The sequence below is a fragment of the Orycteropus afer genome, unplaced genomic scaffold (genome assembly GCF_000298275.1).
Source record: "Orycteropus afer afer isolate SDZICR_OR568_19922 unplaced genomic scaffold, OryAfe1.0 scaffold00024, whole genome shotgun sequence".
NCBI lineage: Eukaryota > Metazoa > Chordata > Mammalia > Tubulidentata > Orycteropodidae > Orycteropus > Orycteropus afer.
The window spans coordinates 13,822,068-13,842,340 of NW_006921611.1; the positions used below are offsets into that span (position 1 = coordinate 13,822,068).

General features: G+C 40.1%; 1 protein-coding gene across 1 annotated transcript in view; it reads right to left on the minus strand.

Annotated features, from left to right (window-relative positions):
- The window catches only part of SLC20A2 (solute carrier family 20 member 2), a 59,035-nt gene extending 48,227 nt beyond the window's left edge, over positions 1–10,808 (minus strand). Inside the window, exons 1-4 of the mRNA XM_007935032.2 lie at positions 10,520–10,808; positions 5,835–5,975; positions 4,376–4,461; positions 683–779 (exon numbers count right to left, since the gene is read on the minus strand). Of these exons, the coding sequence (XP_007933223.1) occupies positions 683–779; positions 4,376–4,461; positions 5,835–5,975; positions 10,520–10,808 (613 nt within the window). The remainder of the gene's footprint in view (positions 1–682; positions 780–4,375; positions 4,462–5,834; positions 5,976–10,519) is intronic.
- Between the last annotated feature and the right edge of the window lie 9,465 nt (positions 10,809–20,273).

Here is a 20,273-nt window from a genome sequence, read left to right on the forward strand (position 1 = left end):
GGACAATCTACTTCCATAGTGATACTGCCTCGGAAACCCAAGGAGGGGTCGCTATGAGTTGGGTCCAACTCCACAGCACATAACAACAACCACAAAAACAAGTTGCCATCAAGTCAATTCCAACTCATGGTCACCCCATGTGTGTCAAGGTAGAACTGTGCTCCACAGGGCTTTCAACGGCTGATGTTTCAGAAGCAGATTGCCAGGCTTTCTTCTCAGGTCCCTCTGGGTGGACTCAAACCTCCAGTATTTCAGTTAACAGCCCAGCACACTAACTGCTGGCACCACCCCGGAACTCTACTGTTGTTACAACTCCTTAATAACCATGAGTAATGCTTTTTTACAGTTAGCCAACAACAGTGCCAGCTCCAATATAACTAAAACCAAAACCAAACCCACTGCCATTAAATCTATTCTGACTCACAGTGACCCCCACTGGGCTTTCAAGGCGGTAAATCTTTATGGAAGTAGACTGCCCCATTTTCCGTCCAGGGAGTGCCTGGTAGAATTGAACCACCAACCTCCTGGTTAGCAGTCAAATGCCTTAGGCACTACACCACCAGAGCTCCTTAGTCCCACTATGTTGTTGTTGTTATGTGCCATCGTATAGAAATAGTAAATAAATCAATACTGTTAGAACATAACTTAGCCTACTGTGTTTAAGCTTCTAAGGAATTCTTACCTGGTGCCCCTGTGTACATGATGGAAAATACATTTATTGCTATAGTAGCAGCATAGAACACTGGAAGTGCCCGAAGACCATTGGGAACAGGGTCCTCCTGTATAGTAATGAGAAAAAGTAGAAGGTGATGTTTCCAGGAATATCTGTAGTGAACATAAACAAAATAATATAAAACACAATTCAAGAAAGTCTGTCCAAACCCCGGTGTAGCCAGAGCTGGCCACTTCACTGCCCTGTGGTGTGCTGAGACAGCATCAGTGTGGGCCGTTTCTCCTAAACAAATGCTATTTGAAAGAGGCCACTATTGTGGCCAGCAGACACATTAAAGCACTAGAATCACATGAGCTGATGTCAGATTTAGAAACAAAAAGAACTGTTAGTTTAGGTCAGTTACAGGGGACTGAGGCTCAGGGCTCAGCTTCAAAACCTGTGGAGCACACTTTTCCTAGATCAGTTCAATTCAGGGCCCTAAGAGTCTACTTTCAATGAACAATTTGAGACTAACTTCTAAGGATGTCCTAAAATAATCCAGTGACTTAAAACCACTACATTGGTACTAAATTTTACATCAATCTGTTGTTGTTGTTGTTATGTGCCGTCGAGTCAGACCCGACTCATAGCGACCCCTCTTTGGGTTTCCTAGGCAGTATCACTACGGAAGTAGATTGCCCCATCTTCCTTCTGAGGAGTGGCTGGTGGGTGTGAACTGCCAGCCTTCTAGTTAGCAGTCAAGTGCCTACCCAATAAATGTTAGCTATATATTAAAATACATAAAACAAACATACTATCTTGTGCCATAATTTTCAAAATCTCTTCATGAGGTATAATATTTAATCTTCAACTATTAAAAGTTAAAAAGAACTATGGGTTACTACTTTAGGCTCTGCTAAAACATACTAATACTTCAACAAGAATGACACACGTTTTAGGTTAAATAGTATCTGAGAGAATATTAGAAATTTAGAGTTTTAAGCAGATTTATAAAGGATTTTTAAGCAAAAATATGGGTTGGGAACTCCTAAATGCAACACTAGCACATAGAGGAGATGTTGCTTGAGTAATTCAAAAGAAGGACTAATTTCCTATAAGCATGTGGCACTCATGTCCATTTATATGAACATACTATCTCTCCACGAAAAAAGGAAAATTAGGTCTACAGATTGATGTGAGCTATACCCAAAACAAACCAAACCCACTGCCATCTAGTGTGAAGATGTAAAGTCCTAAGTTTGTATTTTTTAGGTGAATCACTTCAGCGACCCCCACTAGGTTTCCAAGGTGGTAAATCTTTATGGAAGTAAATTGCCCAGCCTTCCTTCTGTGGAGTGGCTAGTGGGTTTGAACCACCAACTTTCTGGGTAACAGTCAAATGCCTTAGGCACTGCACCCCCAGAGTTCCTTGATGTAAGCTATGGAAGTATGGAAAAGATGAGACTATCTCAAAAATACCTACTGCCAAATGCAAACAAGTATAGAGATCAAATATGTCTGCAGAACAACACAGCTCACCCAGAGCCTGTTCTGGAATGTCTCAAGTTGCCATCAGCACTTGTCAAGGGGTGTGAGTTCAATGTAGTGAGGCATACGGAACAGTAACAGCAGGGTTAGGAAGTGATTCAATTGTGGGACAGTCACAATCAGTGCCAGGCAGGGGAGGTGGAAGAATAGCAAATACTAAGGACTAATGGGCAGGAAAGGAGTCTGGTGGCTAAATGGTTAAGAGCTCGGCTGCTAACTGGAAGGCTGGAGGTTAGAACCCAGCAGCAGCTCTGCAGGAGAAAAGACCTGGCAATTTGCTTTTGCAAAGATTACAATCTAGGGGCAGAGCTACCCTGTCCTAAGGGTGGCTATGGGTTGGAATTGACTTGAGAGCACCAACAACAGCATCAACAAGAATAACAGGTAAGAATCAGGGATTGGAGGCACAGTCAGTGATGCAACGACCATTTGTATCATGTGAAAAGAACCCAAGCTGAATGGCCAACAGAATGTTAGGAAGCCCAATTGCCTACTGCTGTTGATTTCCAAAAGGTTATTTCCTTGGTGACAATAGTTGCTAAAGAAAGACTCTCAACCAAACGATGTCTGAAGACGTAAAGCCCTGAGTTAGTATTTTTTAACTGAATCACTTAATTTTTTCTCAAATAATCGATAATTAAAATTCAAATGACAAATTTGAAGGTAGGCCTACCTTCTTTCCTCCCTCCCCCCTCCTCCTTCCTGCCTTCCTCTCTCTTTTCCTTTCTTCCTCCAGTTCTTCTTTCCATCCATCCATCCTTCCATCCATCTACCACTCATCCAAGCATCCATCATTCCGTCTCAACAAATCTTTAACAAGTATCCTGTAAGTGTTCTGCACAGTGCCGGGCACTGGAATACAAAAGTGAGTAGACAGTCACGGTCCCTACTCTCACAAGATCTTACAGTCAAATCGCAGACAGATAAGCAACAGGCAGCCAAGCAACAAAACACTGTACAGTGTGATAAGTGCAATGACGAGAAAGCACAGAGTGGTATGTGAGGATAAAAGGGAGTTGATCAGGTCTTGGGATGGTAGAGGGAAGGCTTCCTGAAGTGACACCTGAAGGCTGATTAGAAGCAGGAGTTTGCCAAGCAAGGATAGGTTCCAAGCCAAGGATGGGTTCCAGGCAAGGGTTAGAGAGGTTAGGAGGCAAAAGAAGGTAGCATCTTCCAAGATCTAAACAAATATTAGAATGGCAAGAGCCCAGAAGAAGGAATGGTGAGAAATGAAGCTGGTGATTTTGTATTTACACGAGGGAATGAGTCCTTCAGTAGACGACTAGGTAATCCTAAGAAAAACTAGTCACATTTTCAAGCAAGATTATAGCAAAAGGAAGGCATGTCCCTGATATACTGAGTGAACAGTACAACCAGGCTCAAAGGCAAGCTTTTGGGATTATAAAATATTGCAACAATCCCTTGCCAGTCCCATTCATCTTAGAAAAAAAAAAAAAAATGTAATCAAGCCTCTTTCTAGAATACTGCCTATAGTAAGTTTTAATTTTAATCTCATTTTATTTTTTAGATAAAATGTACTCCTAATAGGTATATTTTCTCCTTTCTTCAAATCAATTCAGTGTTTCAAGTTTGCTTTTTCCATTTTAAAAGAAGAAAAGACCTTTACATTTGGGTAAGGAAATTCTTTAGATGTTTTTAATGATTGTTGTTGTTGTTGTTATGTGCCGTTGAGTCGGCCCCGACTCATAGCGACCCCTCCTTGGGTTTCCGAGGCAGTATCACTACGGAAGTAGGATTGCCCAACCTTCCTTCCGAGGAGTGGCTGGTGGGTTTGAACCGCCAGCCATCTGGTTAGCAGGCAAGTGTCTTAGCCACTATGCTACCGAGTCAAGTTAAAAATCTTAGCGCTGTCTTATTCCATTCAGTTCAACATGCAGGAAAATAATTACTTTTCCTTTTTCAAGTCTGAGCACAATGCCTGGGAGTATTGACTAATGAACTAAATCACAGGGCTAAGAAACACTTTCTGTAATGCTAGCTTCTAGAGGAGTCTCTGGGTAATTACCTTTCTGGCTACTTATAATAATGCCTAATTCTAACTCTACAGTGCTGTGCCTTAAGGTGAAAATACAATTATTCCTCTTCCACTAACTATTAGCATCTATTGAGTAAAACTAAATTAGTTCTAAAATTTAATATAACAGCCTCACTTACCTTATTTAAGATGAAAATTCTGATCAGTACAAACAGCACACCAGACATGAAACCAGACAAGAGTGGAGATATAAACCAAGAAGCAACTGGATAATTAAAAAGAAAAAAAAAAAGAAAAAAATGAATGTTAAAATTCTACATAGTTATAGTTATATAATACAATGATAAACAACATACATTACATATATTAATAAACATTCTCTGAAACATTTACCTTAATTCAGAACCTAACAAATCCTTGGCCAAGCTGACCTTCACATAAGTATAACTATACTTATACACACACACAGTCACACAAAACTGAAGATATGACCAATACGATCATTGATACACAGTAATCATTCTCTCGGACTCTTGCCTCAGAAGACAGATTCCTCTGATTCCCACTGAGCCCTTTATGCCTGCTCTTCTTATCAGTGCATATGGAGAGTCCTTGTTCTACCAGGAAGGGTCATCTAAAAGGTAGGTCACCTTCCATTCTATTTTCTGAGTCCAGGTGGGCCCTTTCATTCCTGATAACTGACTACTGAGCTCTGAAACCTTTAGCCTCTACTTGAGTAGTTCCCCACTCTGACTGTACATTGGAGCCATCTGGGGAGCTTTCAAAAACTGGTTATGCTCTGGCCCCACCCACAACATCATGATTTAAAAGGTTTGGAATGGGGCTTGGGCATTGGTATTTTTAAACGGCTTCCCTGGGGTAATTCTAAATAGCAGCCAGAGTTGCGAGCCACTGTTCCAGAAGTGTGGGATACAAGGTGGTTTTCCTGGCACCCTGTGTCCTTGCTTGGCAGGGGAGGAATCCAGTTTGACCTAGGGCTCCTGAGGCCACTGCGATTCTGCTAAAAGGATGGAGATGGGATGAATGAATATTTATCATAATGGGTGGGTTGCTATTTATGAGGTTGAATGGACTTACCTCTTGCTAAAAGAACCAGCAAGTAGCTTGACAGACCTCTATGCATGGGTACACACCTACATCTTGTTTCCCACTGGGCAGGCAAACAACCCAGAAGGTGCACTTGAGTGCTTTCTCTCTAGGGGCACATTAGATGGTTTCTTGAGTGCAGTGAGGTAAATAACATTTGGTTCACTATGAGGCTCCCCCTTGACCATGAACTCTGGACATTTCAGGCATTTTCCTGACTTAGGCCTTATTTTTCTCTGGCCTACAGACTGATTTCATTTAGCTACATTCCTGTTCCCTCTGGGAACAGTTATATACTGACTTTCAAAGCTGAATGGCAATGCAACATTTAAAAAGAGTGGAGTTAAAAAACTGTCTAGTATACAACAGCTCACAATCCCATTAACAGAAATTTTAAAGGAAAATGCATCACCTACATAGATCTTCTAAACCTTAACATTATGAAAAACATATTAAAAAGGTAACTTTTGATAAAACTTACTCTAGAAAATGTAAATTTCCTTCTTATAGGTAAAAGAAAATGGCAATTACCAATCTTGACAAGTTCCATCCACTGTACACCTTTTGTACCAATTGCAACCAGTGAGAATCCTATGGTAGAGCCAACAATGCAATGAGTGCCTGAGATCGGAAGTTTCAGGAAGGATGCAATCAGCTGCCAAACAGCTGAACCTATAGATTGAAAGAGGGAAAAAACAAAAAAACAGAAAAATCAGATACAGAGTACAGTCTCCAATAGCCACTAAAGGAAGAAACCCAAATTGTTGTTCATCAGCATCTCCCTGGGTTTAATTTTCTATGGATTGTTTCTTTACAAGGTGCTAAAGTCCTGATTAAAATCATTCAATTAACTCTATTCAAGGGATCATTCTTCAGCACTGAAGGGATAATGACGATTCGGTATTTGAAGAAAAGTCTCCTGATACACTTAGTAACTGCCTTTGTCAAATTTAGGTGAGGGTGGCGATGATAAACTTGTTCTGGTATGAAGTTTGGCCAAAACCCAGCAGAAGATTAAAGGCTCTAATGAACACAGGAAAACAAGAAGGACAACATATTGGCAACAAGTTTGTTATAGTCATGCCTTGTAGTCACATAATAAGAATAGTTACATACTGACTATGTCATATTAGTCTGTACAAAGGAGCACATAACACCACGTTGCCTTTTTGAGTTTTGCCTCTCATATAAGAAATAGCTAGACATTTGACCCAAAGTTGGGCCTTGGCTCCAGACTCTGCCTAGAATTCTGGGCCTATCTGTATGCTCCCTTATATCATCTAAGGTGACCTGATGGCATCTGTCTACTAACCAAAAGGTCTATAGTTCGTGGGACTGCTCCACAGGCAAAAGATGAGGCAGTCTGCTTCTGTAAAGATTTACAGCTTTGGAAACCATAAGGGGTAGTTCTACTCTGCCCAAGAAGGTCGCTATGAGTCGGAATCGATTCAATGGCAGTGGGTTTTTGGTTTGGTTTACACCTTCTAATTTTCAGGAGTGGGAGCTCTGGTAGCGCAGTACCTAAGGCAGTTGACTGCTAACCAGAAGGCTGGCAGTTCAAACCTAGAAGCCACTCCTTGGAGGGAAGGTTGGGCAATCTACTGCCATAGTGATACCGCCTCGGAAACCCAAGGAGGGGTCACTATGAGTCGGGTCTGACTCGACAGCACATAACAACAACAACAATTCTTAGGAATTATGAGGATCCCTTCATTTTGGCATTATGTACTTTTACCTCAATTTTACCACTCTTTTCCAGGCTTAATATTTTTCTGGGCTACAGTTCACTTGAGAATATTTTCATAAGCAGATCAAATTTTACAGTGAGTATTAAAAGCATCAGCTGGGACAGATCACTTTCAGAAACAGTTGTTGAAAAACTCACACAGAACTATAAAGGAACAAAGGGCTGATAAGCAGGGGACATTATTAATCCTGAATGTTAATTCTGGAAATCTGGTTGCTTGGCAGCAGCAGCAAGCAGCAGCACTTTTAAGCAGACCCCTGGCATTTCCTTCCAAAGTATCTGCATTACAGAAGGGTCACTAATGGCTGTACAGGTCCCTGCTTATGAAGCAACACTGACAGCTGTTCCAGTAAGCCTGGGCGTGCTGACCTTCAAGCCGAGGCAGGCTGTGACCCCACGTCCATGCCCGGAGCGTGTGCTGGGAGGAGTAGGGGCCAGCCTTGAGCTGCCAAACCGGTAACAGGCTCCATGGCAGCACCCAGGCTTCCCCGTGGACAGTTCCTTAAGCCTTCACATCTGAGCCCTGGGCTCCTCAGGGACTAGTTGTCTTAAAAACAAAACCAGAGTTTGGAGCATGTTTCATGGTATAGAATTATAACTTGAAAATAAATTTTATGATTTATATTCATATAGAAACTAAAATAATCTAATGATGTAAGACAATGGTATAAATTCAAACAACTGAATTCAGACCATGAGATTTTCTTTCGTGAAAACTGCTATCTTTTCTCGGGCTGACTATGGAATATGTCCTGGAGCAGGAGAGTTTATAAGGAAAGGCAGGGAATATGGGGACTGCCTGAGGGAGGGAAGAAGGAAAGAAAGGAAGATGGTGGAAAGGAGTGATGAAGCACCTGAAAGGAGAGGAAGTAGGAGGCAGTGTGCGTAGGGAGGACTAACAGGAGGTGAGAGGCTTCCTCAACCTTGGGAATTTCTGAAGGTAAATGGGATTACATTTATGTCAAGAAGAGTTCTGAGAAAAAGAAAAAGCCATTTTAATGTAAAATAGTGGTATCCTACAAATATTAAATATGTGCAAGACAAAATCTAGGGAAGTGGAGGAAAGCTGGGCATCTGTGAGGCAACAGTTCCCGGGAAGATGGAGGAAATGGTAGAGCAAAGGTTCTGGGTTGCAACAAAGGAAGACAGACAGTCATAAACACAGAATACAGGAGGAGATGGAGTATGAACAGCACAGGGACGGGCTTAGCATATAGTTGTGGGTATTCAGGGCATTTTAAGGGGAATGTGTACTTCTTAGGATACTTCATGCTGTTGTGGCTATTTGAGGAGGTGCTGGGTTTTAAATTCTCAGTAGATTTTTGTAACCATTGATGGTTTCTTACTAAATGGATTATTTAGGGATGAGCTGAATCCAAACAGATAATGTGCACAGGAAGGTTAGCCTATCACAAAGCACAGAGGCTCATGGGCTTGGGGAGAAGATTCTACAGGAAAAGAATGAAAATAAAGTAAAACAGAATAAAGGGCAGAGAAAGAGGGAGAAGAAGAAATGGATGTTGATTTTTTAGAAAAGGAAGATTGGGACAATTTAGGCATCTGGACAGAATCAGCTTTGGTTTTGGCCAATAATAATTATACCACCACCTCATATTTACAAAGTTGCCATTTGCCAGGAACCCAGCTTTCAAAATCTAGGTAACTCATACGAATTCCACACAAAATGGACCTTGAGATTCATCCAACCACACACCAGAAGTAAGAAACCAAAACAAACAAAATCAAGTTATTCAAGCAAAACCTCAAATTGCTTTGGTAAACCTAAATTCTAGCTGAGGTAAGTGCCCTTCATTCTTTCAGTAAAGAGCCCAAGGCTGGGGTGGGAAAACTAAAAAGACAAAAAGTTATACTGTCCACATGAAAAGTCTGCACTGACATGATGCTCAGTTCACAAAGCTTTCTGCCTAACTGAGGTCCTCGGCAGATCCCAGCAAATCTATTTCCTCAAAAGTTTATCCAACAGAGGAAATAAAAACTTTTAAGATTTCATTTTATCTGTGTGTTTCTTTATTTCTCCTATAATTACAACACATCTTGCCCACATCATCCTGACTGGTAAAAATCTTCATTTCAGTTTGGTATGATGAAGTCTCAGTTCCCCATCACAATTTTTATGGTAAATTTTGCAAATAATTGTTTTTATATGAGAAATTGTACATTGTCTTTAAACACAAGCAGTCAGTCAAGAAATAGAAATCCTTACATATACCAACAGCCTATTGTACTTAATAACATTGAATACTTTACTATATTGGTCTGTTTCTAATCAGAAGCCTCAACAACTTCTCAAACTATCTTGCTGTAATAAAGGGATGATGGCTCTCTTATATATAGCAAATAATCTCCATATTCCAGGTGCTTAAGAAATGCTTGTGATAATAATAAATAACTAGGGACCTGTGGAATGTAGCTGTGTTCTTGGTACACCAGAATCTTACCTCCTACTGCAGGACTCTTCCTACAAAAGGATTTGTCCTGTTGAAAGCAGGTGGTAGAATTCCTCTCTAACCCTCTTCTCCCTAACCAAATTACTCGTATAGATCAGCTGTCTGCTGTGACGTCATCTCTCCCTAGAGGCAAGCAGAAAAAGAGTCCTGTCAGCTGTACTTAACACATTCCTGCCTAGAATTTCCTTTTCAGCTGTGGCAAGGGCTGTAAGGGAAGTGCCCCCACAGTGCTTCTGGTCTATAGCTACCTTGGGGACTGAAGAATTTATCCTATACAACCAGTAAATCTGCTTACTGATTTATTTCACTTACCTCAATACTTCTCTTTCATCCAGGCAACTTAAAACTACCAAGAAAATGTCAGACTACTAACAGGTAACATAAAAATAACTTCTGGCAGGAAAACAAAACAAACATACCAAATGGAACTCCCAGAAGTAGAATTGGGAAGTCAAAACGGAAGTCAACAAAAGGATTACAAATACTATAGAAGACCAGAGTTTCTTGGAATATTAGTACTTAAAATTAAGATTTATTTGGTAATTGTCCTAGAATTTAAGCTGAGAATGTAAAAGTCTAAGTAATAAATATTATTTTATGGCATCTAATTTTTCCAAACATTGCCTCCTAATAGATAAAGAAATCTAAGAAAATAGGTAAATTAATCCTTAAGGAAAATTCACAAGTAAGCCTTTAATATAATACATTAAATAGAACTATAAATATCTTTTTCTGTGTTTTATGAAAAGTGTCTACTAAACCAAAATCTATTTTGATCACCAAGTTTGCACAAAATTTGAGAAAATAAGTATTTACTCAATATAGAAGCACTAAAAAAAGAGTCAATTAAAATGCAGGAAATAAAAATAAGATATTAAATATGAAACATAAAACCAGTTTGAAAAGTTAAAGCAAAAACTGCACTCATGGATATAACAAAACTGTGAGAAAATAGGTCAATGGTCAAATTTCTTATCAAAGTTAAGAATAAAGCTACTTACCAACCATTGCACTAACTTCCCCAGCCATTAGTGTTTCTACTGTGTCGTTGTATAGGTTCACATCAATGATACCTTTCCGAATGGTCTCTCCGACTTTGGCTCCCAACAATACTGAGCCAGTGGTTTCAAATATTGAAGCCAATATGCATGCTTGTCTCAAGGTCACCACGCCAGAGCCCACAGCAGTACCGAATGAATTGGCAACATCATTTGCACCAACCGAAAATGCCAAGATAAAAGCTATGATAAAACCCAAAATGACCATCCACAAATACTCATCCATGGCCATTTTGGACAGTGGGCTCCAGGTACTTTTCTTTTGCAGAAATAGTTAAAATAACAAAGCTTGAGGTTATAAACTTCGTAAGGCCGAGAGTTCTTGTAAACAGTGAATTTGCTCTGGAAAGTACTGGACAATGTTAGAGCCTGAACAAACTGCTAACTGCTGGTTTTCAAACTACTGTCAGTACAGTTCATTTGGTTGTGTTCGGTCAGCGGTAAAACACATTCCATATTTTACTCCCAATCTGGGAAAGCTGTGCTGTCTCCTCCTGTAACAGAAAGAAAACAAAAGAAATCAATTACTCTAAGCAACCTGTAACAGTTTGTTCTTTCAGAAACAAATGTTTAAGCCTGCTAATGGGATCTAACTTTGGCATGTGACAGTTCTAACCATAAAGCAACTCAAGGAAAATTATAATTAGGTTAACTCCAAAAAACGCTGGTTTCTGGCAACGTCAGAGGTTAAAGCATGCTTTGTAATTATAAACTGATAGTATGTCCTAGCTGGATAAGATACTGGGTCATAATTTTTCAAAAGGAGTGATTTCCTCAAAGGATCAAGAGATAAAGACAGCAATGTGAAATTCAGAGTCATTGTTTTTCAAATAGATGGAATATGCCTAATATCTTGGAGCAGTGATTACCAAATCTGAGATGGTGACAGCCTGTGGTGTGGTGGTTACCCACCAGCATGTATACACACAGGGAATGAGCTACTGTACATGAGGAGTCTGTGATAAGATTCACAGGTACAAAGTGACTCATCCAGACAGGATAAAGAGAGGAACTGAAGGGCCTCACAGAAGGAACAGAGAAGGCTAGAGAATGAATTATCCTGTTAAAGCTTGAGTCAGTGTGTCACTACTCCAATGATTTCCCATCTCAGAGAAAAAACTAGAGTCCTCACCATGGCCCGTTCAACCCTCCAAATCTCCTGCTGGCTCCCTCCCTCGCTGACCTCAGATTCTATCTCAACCCTGTTTTCTCACTCTGCTCCCATTTCACTGGCTCCTTGCTATTCCTTGAAAACACCACTGCACACTCTTGCCTCAGAGCCTTTGTACCTGATAATCCCTCTGGCTGGAAAAATCTTCCCTTTGACAGCTGCACAGCTCACTCCTCACTCCATTTAGGTCTCTGCTCAAATGTCACCATCGGAGAGGCCTTCCCTGCCCTACCTAAAATAGCAGCCCTCCTCTCCATGCTATTCTCCATGCCTCTTACCCTATCATTTTCCTATTTACCACCCGACCTCTTTCAATCCACTCATTCACTCACTCATTATTGTCTCCCCTCACTAGAATGCAGGGACTTTGTTCCATTCAGTGTTATATCTCCAATACCTAGAACAGTATCTGGCACATGGTAAGCCCTGAATAAATTTGTTGCATGAACCAATAAAGAGGTTGTTAAATAAATGAGAGAAAAGTATTGCTTCTTTATTTTTCAGGGAAGAAGCACAAGAGATGACACAAAATCTGTGAAGTGAAAACATCACCAAAAGTTCAGAACTACAGTATTTGTTATTATATAAGCAAGGTACCAAATTGATACAGTTTCTTTGAAAGATATTAAGCATGTAAAATGATGCCTAGAACAATGTGGTTCCTAATAGATGTTTATTAAATTGAACTGAATAAATTAGGTTCATATAACATGTCATATATAATGATGCAGTATAATACTTTGATCAATGAATAATGTTATTTAGGGAAAAAAAAGCAGGACACAGCATTTTATCTACATTGTAATTACAGCAATGTTAAAAATGCATATAAAAAGTCGAAAAGGTCATATACCAAAATCTAATAGTGGTTTTGAGTGGTAGGGTTATATTTTTTATATTTTTTGTTTTGTTTTCCTCCCAAAATGATATACTGTGGTTATTTACTTTTCAAATTAAAATAATATATAACAAATGAATCAATGAACATTTATTGAGTACCATGTATGTATGCAATATTACAGACATACAATGAAATAGAAAATGTATACTGATGTATCTTTTCCTTTTCTAAAATTTTAGCCTATGCAATTCTGGAGATTCAGATGCCAAATGAGACAAATGAAGAGACCATTCCAATGGTAAAAGGGAATGTTCCACTGAGAGAGTATTTTCTTACTATGATGGACACACTGAATTCGTAAATGACAATACAAAATAAAAAATTATTTTGGACCAATATTATCTTTAAATATAAGGAAATTCTTGAAAAAATCCTGTTTTGTGTTAGATTAAGTTGCCAATAGGGCCAACAAGAACAACATTCAACAGATATTTGTTGAGAATTTCCCTTATTGCCAAGCAGCCCTGGTAGCACAGTGGTTAAAGAGCTTGGCTGCTAACTGAAAGGTCAGTGATTCGAAATCACCAGCTTCCATAAAGATTTACAGCCTTGAAAACCCTAGGATGCTGTTCTTTTCTGCCCAATAGGGTTGCTATGAGTTGGAATTGACTTGATGGAATTGGTTTTGGTCCTTCATGCCAGTCACTAGGAAAACAATGATGGGCAAAAATGGATGTGGTCTTTGTATTATAGTCCAGTGAAGGAAACAGATACTAATCAAATAAACACATAAATAAATATACAGTTATAAATTTTGATAAGTGCTCTGAAGAAAGGGGACACAGTGTCCTGAGAACACAGAACAGGGGCATGACCTACCTGAGAGGGCAGGAAAGGCTTACATTTGATCTAAGGAACTTGAGAGTTAACTCTTGGGCTGGAGAGGGCATTCCAGGCACTTCCCATGGTAGGAAGGAGAGACTGAGAAGAAGAAACAGGAGGCAGAGAGAGCAGTATGAAGGAAACCATGGTGCAAGTTGAGGTGAGCTGTATGAAGAGACCGCAGCTACCATGAGAACAATGTGGTGTCACTGAAGGGTTTTAATTAGAGAGGTGCTGACATGATCAGAGTTGTACCTCTAAAAGATTGTTTGACTACAGTGTGGAGAATGGACTGGAAGCCAGAGTGAAAGTGGAGAGACTAATTATGAGGCTACTGCAGTGGTTCAGACACAAGATGATGATATCCTGGACCAGGGTAGTGATGGTGGATAGAGAAGCGACATGATTTAAGAGGTATTTCAGTGGTAAAGATCAAAAGGACTTGGTGATGATTTGTACAAGGGGGTTGAGAGATGATAGATGGTTACTGACTTGTGGAATCAGATTGGAAAACAACTTTTTTATTGTTGTTGTTGATGTTTTTAGTTTTGTGTTTTGGTGTTCGGTGGTAGGGTGGATTTGGGCCACAGGTTCACTCTTTGACACGTGGCACCTACAGATAAATCACAGGAGCATAGCAAAGAAGGGCACCTGGTACAAGGAACCAAAAGGTGCTATCTCCTCAGCCTAGCTTGTTTGAAGAGGTTACTCATCATCTGTATGTCACCTTTGGCACTATTTCTGAGCAGAGATTACCTCTTCTACTCAGATCCTCTTAGATGCCAAATTTCCTAAACTGTGTCTATGTTTTTTAACTCGGCCTTTCACACAATCACACCCTAAGCAAACCAGTTTTAAGTACAACAAGCACCTGATTGAGGAGAAAGGTTTGTCACTGGAGACCTAAATCTCAATTTTTGTCATTGTTGTTGATTTGTGACTGATGTGTTACAGAGTAAAACTGCTCTATATGGTTTTCTTGGCTGTAACCTTCATGGAAACAGAATGCCAGGCTTGCCTTCTCCCATGGTGCTACTAGGTGGGTTTGAACCACAAACCTCTGAGTTCTGTTGTTGTTATTGTTAGGTGCCATCGAGTCATTTCTGACTCATACTGACTCTACGCACAGCGGAATGAAACACTGCCTGATCCCACACCAGCTCCATGATCCCTGCTATACTTGAGCCCATCATCGCAGCCACCGTGTCAATCCATCTTGTTGAAGGTCTTCCCCTCTTTCATTGACCCTCCACCCTACCAAGCATGACATCCTTCTCCAAGGAATGGTCTCTTCTGACAACATGACCAAAGTAGGTGAGACGAAGTCTGGCCATTCTCACTTCCAAGGAGTATTTAGGGTACACTTCTCCAGGACAGATCTGTTAGTTCTTTTAGCAGTCCATGGTACTTTCAGCATTCTTCACCAGCACCATAATTCAAAAGCATCAACTCTTCTTCGGTCTTCCTTATTCACTGTCCAGCTCTCACATGCATACGAGGCGGATGGAAATATCATGGCTTGTGTCAGGTGCACCTTAGTCCTCGAGGCGACATCCTTGCTCCTCAGCACTTGAAACAGTTCCTTCGTGGTTGACCTTTCCAGTGCTACATGTGATCTAATGTCCTGACTGCTGCTTCCATTGGCATCGATTGTAGAACCAAGCAAGTGAATTCTTTGACAACTTCAATCTTCTCTCCATTTATCGTGATGCTGCTCATTGGTCCAGTTGTGAGGATTTCTGTTTTCTTTATATTGAGATGTAATCCATACTGCAGACTGTATTCTTCAACCTTCATCAGTAGGTGTCTTAAGTCATCCTAACTTTCAGCAAGCAAAGTTGTATCATCTGCATATCTCAGGTTGTTAATGATTCTTCCTCCAATCCTGATACCACGTTTTTCTTCATACAGTCCAGCTTCTTGGATTTTTTGCTCAGTATACAGATTGAATAAATGTGGGGAAAGAATACAATGCTGACACACTCCCTTCTTGATTTTAAACCATGTAGTGTCCCCTTGTTCCATTCGAATGACAGCCTCTTGGTCAAGGTACAGGTTCCTCATGAGTACAATCAAGTGTTTGGGAATTCCCATTCTTCTCAATGTTATCCATGATTTGTCATGATCCACACAATCAAATGCCTTTGCATAGTCAATAAAACACAAGTAAACATCTTTCTGGTATTCTTTGCCTTGAGCCAAGATCCATCTGACAACAGCTATGATATCCCTTGTTCCACGTCCTCTTCTGAATCCAGCTTGCACCTCTGGAAGTTCTCTGTCAATATTCTGCTGCAACCGTTTTTGAATTATCTTCAGTAAGATCTTACTTGCGTGCAATATTAATGATATTGTTCTATAATTTTCCACATTCTGTGGGGTTACCTTTCTTTGGAATGGGTACAAATATGGATCTCTTCCAGTCAGTTGGCCAGGTAGCTGTCTTCCAAATCTCTTGGCATAACCGAGTGAGTGCCTCCAATGGGGCATCTGTTTGTCAAAATATCTCAGTGGGTATTCCGTCAATTCCTGGAGCCTTGTTCTTCGCCAATTCTTTCACTGCAGCTTCGACTTCCTCCTTCAGTACCATTGGTTCTAGATCATATACCCCTTCCTGAAATGGATGAAGATCGACCTGTTCTTTTTGGTACAGTGACTCTGTGTATTCCTGCCATCTTCTCTTGATGTTTTCTGCATCATTCAATATTTTGCCCATAGAATCTCTCAATATTGCAACTCGAGGCTTAATTTTTTTCTTCAATTCTTTCAGTTTGAGAAATGCTGAGCATATTCTTCCCTTTTGGTTTTCAAACTCCAGGTCTTTGCACATTTCATTATAGTAATTGGTTTTGTCTGCTCGAGCTGCTCTTTGAAATTTTCTGTTCAGCTCTTTTATCTTGTCATTTCTTCCATTTGCTTTAGCTACTCTCCACTCAAGGGCAAGTTTCAGAGTCTCTTCTGTCATCCATTTTGGTCTTCTCTTCTTTTCTCGTCTTTTTAGTGATCTTTTGCTTTCTTCATGGATAATGTTCTTGATATCCTCCCACAATTCTTCTGGTTTTCATTCATTGGTGTTCAATGCATCAAATCTATTCTTTAGATGATCTCTAAATTCAGGAGGGATATGTTCAAGATCATACTTTGGCTCTCTTGGACTTGTTTTAATTGTCTTTAACTTCAAGTTGAACTTGCATATGAGCAGTGGATGATCTGTTCCACAATCAGCTCCTGGCCTGGTTTTGGCTGAAGATATTGAGCTTTTCTACCGCCTCTTGCCACAGATGTAGTCAATCTGATTCCTGTATGTTCCATCTGGTGAAGTCCATGTGTAGAGCCACCATTTGTGTTGTTGAAAAATGGTGTTTGCAATGAATAAGTCATTGGTCTTGCAAAATTCTACCATATGAGTTCCAGCATTATTTCTGTCACCAAGGCCAAATTTTCCAACTACCAGTGATTCTTCTTCGTTTCCAACTTTTGCATTCCAGTCACCAGTGATAATTAACACATCCTGATTTCATGTTCAGTCATCCTGATTGCATGTTCTGAGTTACTAGCCAAGTGCAAACTGTGCCATTCACGGATCTTGAGACCTAAATGATTTCTAACTTATGTCAATCATGTTATGTTCACTAAACCTATATTTTTAAACCACAAAGTACATTAGTTTTTTTCCTATTTCTACTAATTGTTATCAAACATGAGCAAAATATACAAAAATGCTTAAATAACTACACAAACTGCTGCATAGACAAAGATGGTAATGCTTTTGAAACAAAGCTGTTGGCAGGCCCAAGAACCACCATGCAGGAGGCCAAAACATTAACTTGTCAAAAACATATAAAACCGCAAATTCAGAGTGGTTGAGTCATGATCAGGTATGACACTTGAGAGTACTGGATTTTTGAAAGCTGAATTTTCAACACTGAACTTCAAATCAGTGGGGCAAGGATGTCTTAGCCAATAAATGATGTTAGGACAAGTGGCTAACTACCAACTCTCTGGAGAGGGGAGATTTGTCAGTTCTATGCTGATATCAAAATAAAGATTTAAATGTAAAACTTGAAACTTTAAGAGAATAAGAAAAAAAAAAAAAAAAACATAGGGAGATATTTACTTAATATTGGGATGAGGAAACCTAGGCATGATATCAAAGGTAATTACACATTTGAGCTCATAAAAATCATGTTGTCGGGAGATAGGAAGGTCTGAAGTAGGGAAGCACCACATGGAAATGCCATTTCTTTCTCTCAAGAAAGAGTCCCAACAAAGGTGCAGTGCTGTTTAGAATTTCCTGCTAATGCCCTGGTTCTTTCTAATGCCTCTACAAGGGCTTTTCTGAATAAGGGCAGTATTACTGAACCAGAACAGTAAGGAGGGTTAGAACAAGCTCCTTAACCTCTTGTCTCTCCTTCTTCTAGTGTGAACTAACCAGTAACCAGTTGCCAGAGAGTTGATTCCAATTCATGGTAACCCTATGTGTGTGAGAGCAGAACTCCTCCAAACGGTTTTCAATGGTTGACTTTTCTAAAGCAGGTCCCCAGAGCTTTCTTCTAAGGTGCCTCTGGTTGGGCATGAACCTTCAATTTTTCTGTTTATGGGTAAACATGTTAATCACTTGCACCACTAGAGACTCCTATGAGAGCCCTCAATATGGCTGGAATTCGCAGGACTCACGGGTAAAAGATACTCTTCAATTTCCAAATGCCACATAAACGTATCATGTGTTATTACATGTGTTCCTTTGCTCAGCATCCTCAGTGCCTTCTGAACAAGGTGAAGCATCTGCATCAACACTACCCAATATCCTCTTATCCCCACTAGGAATCTGAGCTTTAAAGAAAAAGTGAAAACAAACATTCTCAGAATATTTTTGGAAAGATTTGTATCCTGTTTAAAAACAGGAATGTTGCTGAAGTTGCAGCTCTTAATTAACAGGCTTTCTGCAAAAAGAAGTTTGGGTGAGAGGGAATATGAGAGCCATGACTTTGTGTATGGGTCCAAGCAAAACTGTGCTGAGGAGATGTCTGGTTTCGGTTCTTCCCACCAGCCTTCCCTTTGTTCTCCCAGCCTCACAGTCTTATCATCTCAGCTGTTTCTACTAGTCCCAGGCAACTATGTCTGCAGCTGATTGTGGCTTAAGCTTTGACTCCTACCAGGAGATTTGCCATTTTAGAGGCTTGTCCCATAGTCTCTAAATCAACCTCCTTTCCACTGTGTTTGCTCCTTCCTGGCCTATAAAGATTTTGTACCTGAAGTTTTGTAGCCTATACTCAGGCCAACCTCCCTCTCCAGCACATAGGAGAAGGAATCAGGATTTGTTCGTCTAAGAAGAGGGTCGACCTGCTGTTCTGAAGTAAGTTTCCCATACTTCTCCTAAAGCCTGAAGTGCCTCACAGCCACACTCTAAAGATATAAAACATGCTTTTCTGGAAGCCAGCGGTAAATCTTGAATTCTGACACTTAGGTAGATGTTTAAAAATACAGACATCTCTTCAACGGTGTAAAGGAAAATCTAGTGACTCTGTGGCTACATAGAGGTGAATCTAACTGCTCTACTGAGACAATAAAATTACTAGCTATTCCTGAGAAAATTTAAATAAAGTGGAAGATTCGTTTTGGAATCTCATTATTTGCACTATAGTACAGCAGAACTTTTTTTTTTCTTTTAAGGTTTAGGATATAAATCTTGCCATAAGGAGCTTCTATAAACAACACCATTATTGAGTAGTTAAAAAAAAAAAAAAATCTACTTTACACTGTGATTAATTTTTTTAAAAGTAATAGTATATTTGGGGAGCTCTGGTAGCATAGTGGCTAAGACACTTGCCTGCTAACCAGACGGCTGGCGGTTCAAACCCACCAGCCACTCCTCGGAAGGAAGGTTGGGCAATCCTACTTCCGTAGTGATACTGCCTCGGAAACCCAAGGAGGGGTCGCTATGAGTCGGGGCCGACTCGACGGCACATAACAACAACAACAACAACAATAGTATATTTGTGGCAGAAAATGTTGAGCTTCATATTTCACACTGATGATAAAAACTCTACTGAAACTTGCCCTAGCTGTCTTCAAATAGCATATTTACAAATGCAAAACAGTCCATAGGAGCACAGAAGTCTGGAGAAAGACAGATGATAATCTGACTGAGGCAGAAGCAAGGAAGAAAGTAAGAAAGGAAGGGTCGGGGAGAGAAAGGTAAGGGGAAAGAAAAAGGGAGGAAGAAGAGAAGGAGAAGAAATTGGGTCAGAAGAAAAAGCAAGACACTCAAACCAGATGTTAGACCAGGCTTGGTCACAAGGGACACAGGGAGAAAAAAAAATAGGTAATGGAAGAAGAAGGCAGGTTTACTCACGGGAACAAAGAGCATGAACATAAAGCCCGGTCAATAAAGATGTTAGGCATCCAAAGTGAACAAGCCTCAGTTTTGAATCCACTGTGAATTGGAAAGGAAGTGGCGAGGCTGGTTTGCTAAAACGCTGCTGCTCCTGCCCAGCAATGTGTGTCCTCTGCCTTCTCCTCTTTCTCTGCTGTTAAAAAAGGAACATTTTCTTCTTCTGCATGGAGGAGATGAAAGACCATAGGACTGCAGTCAGAAGTCCATTCCTGTCTTGCCAACGACTGGCTACACAACCTGGAATGAGTCATTTAAATGACTCATTTGCAAAATGGAAATAATGGTAATAACATGCCTGTTGTAAAAACTGGAAATAGTAAAGCTATAGTACTAGCTCAGTGCCAGAAATCAGTAAGTGGTTACTTATAATTAGTACCAGATAATGCCCTGGGGCAATGCGCAGGAA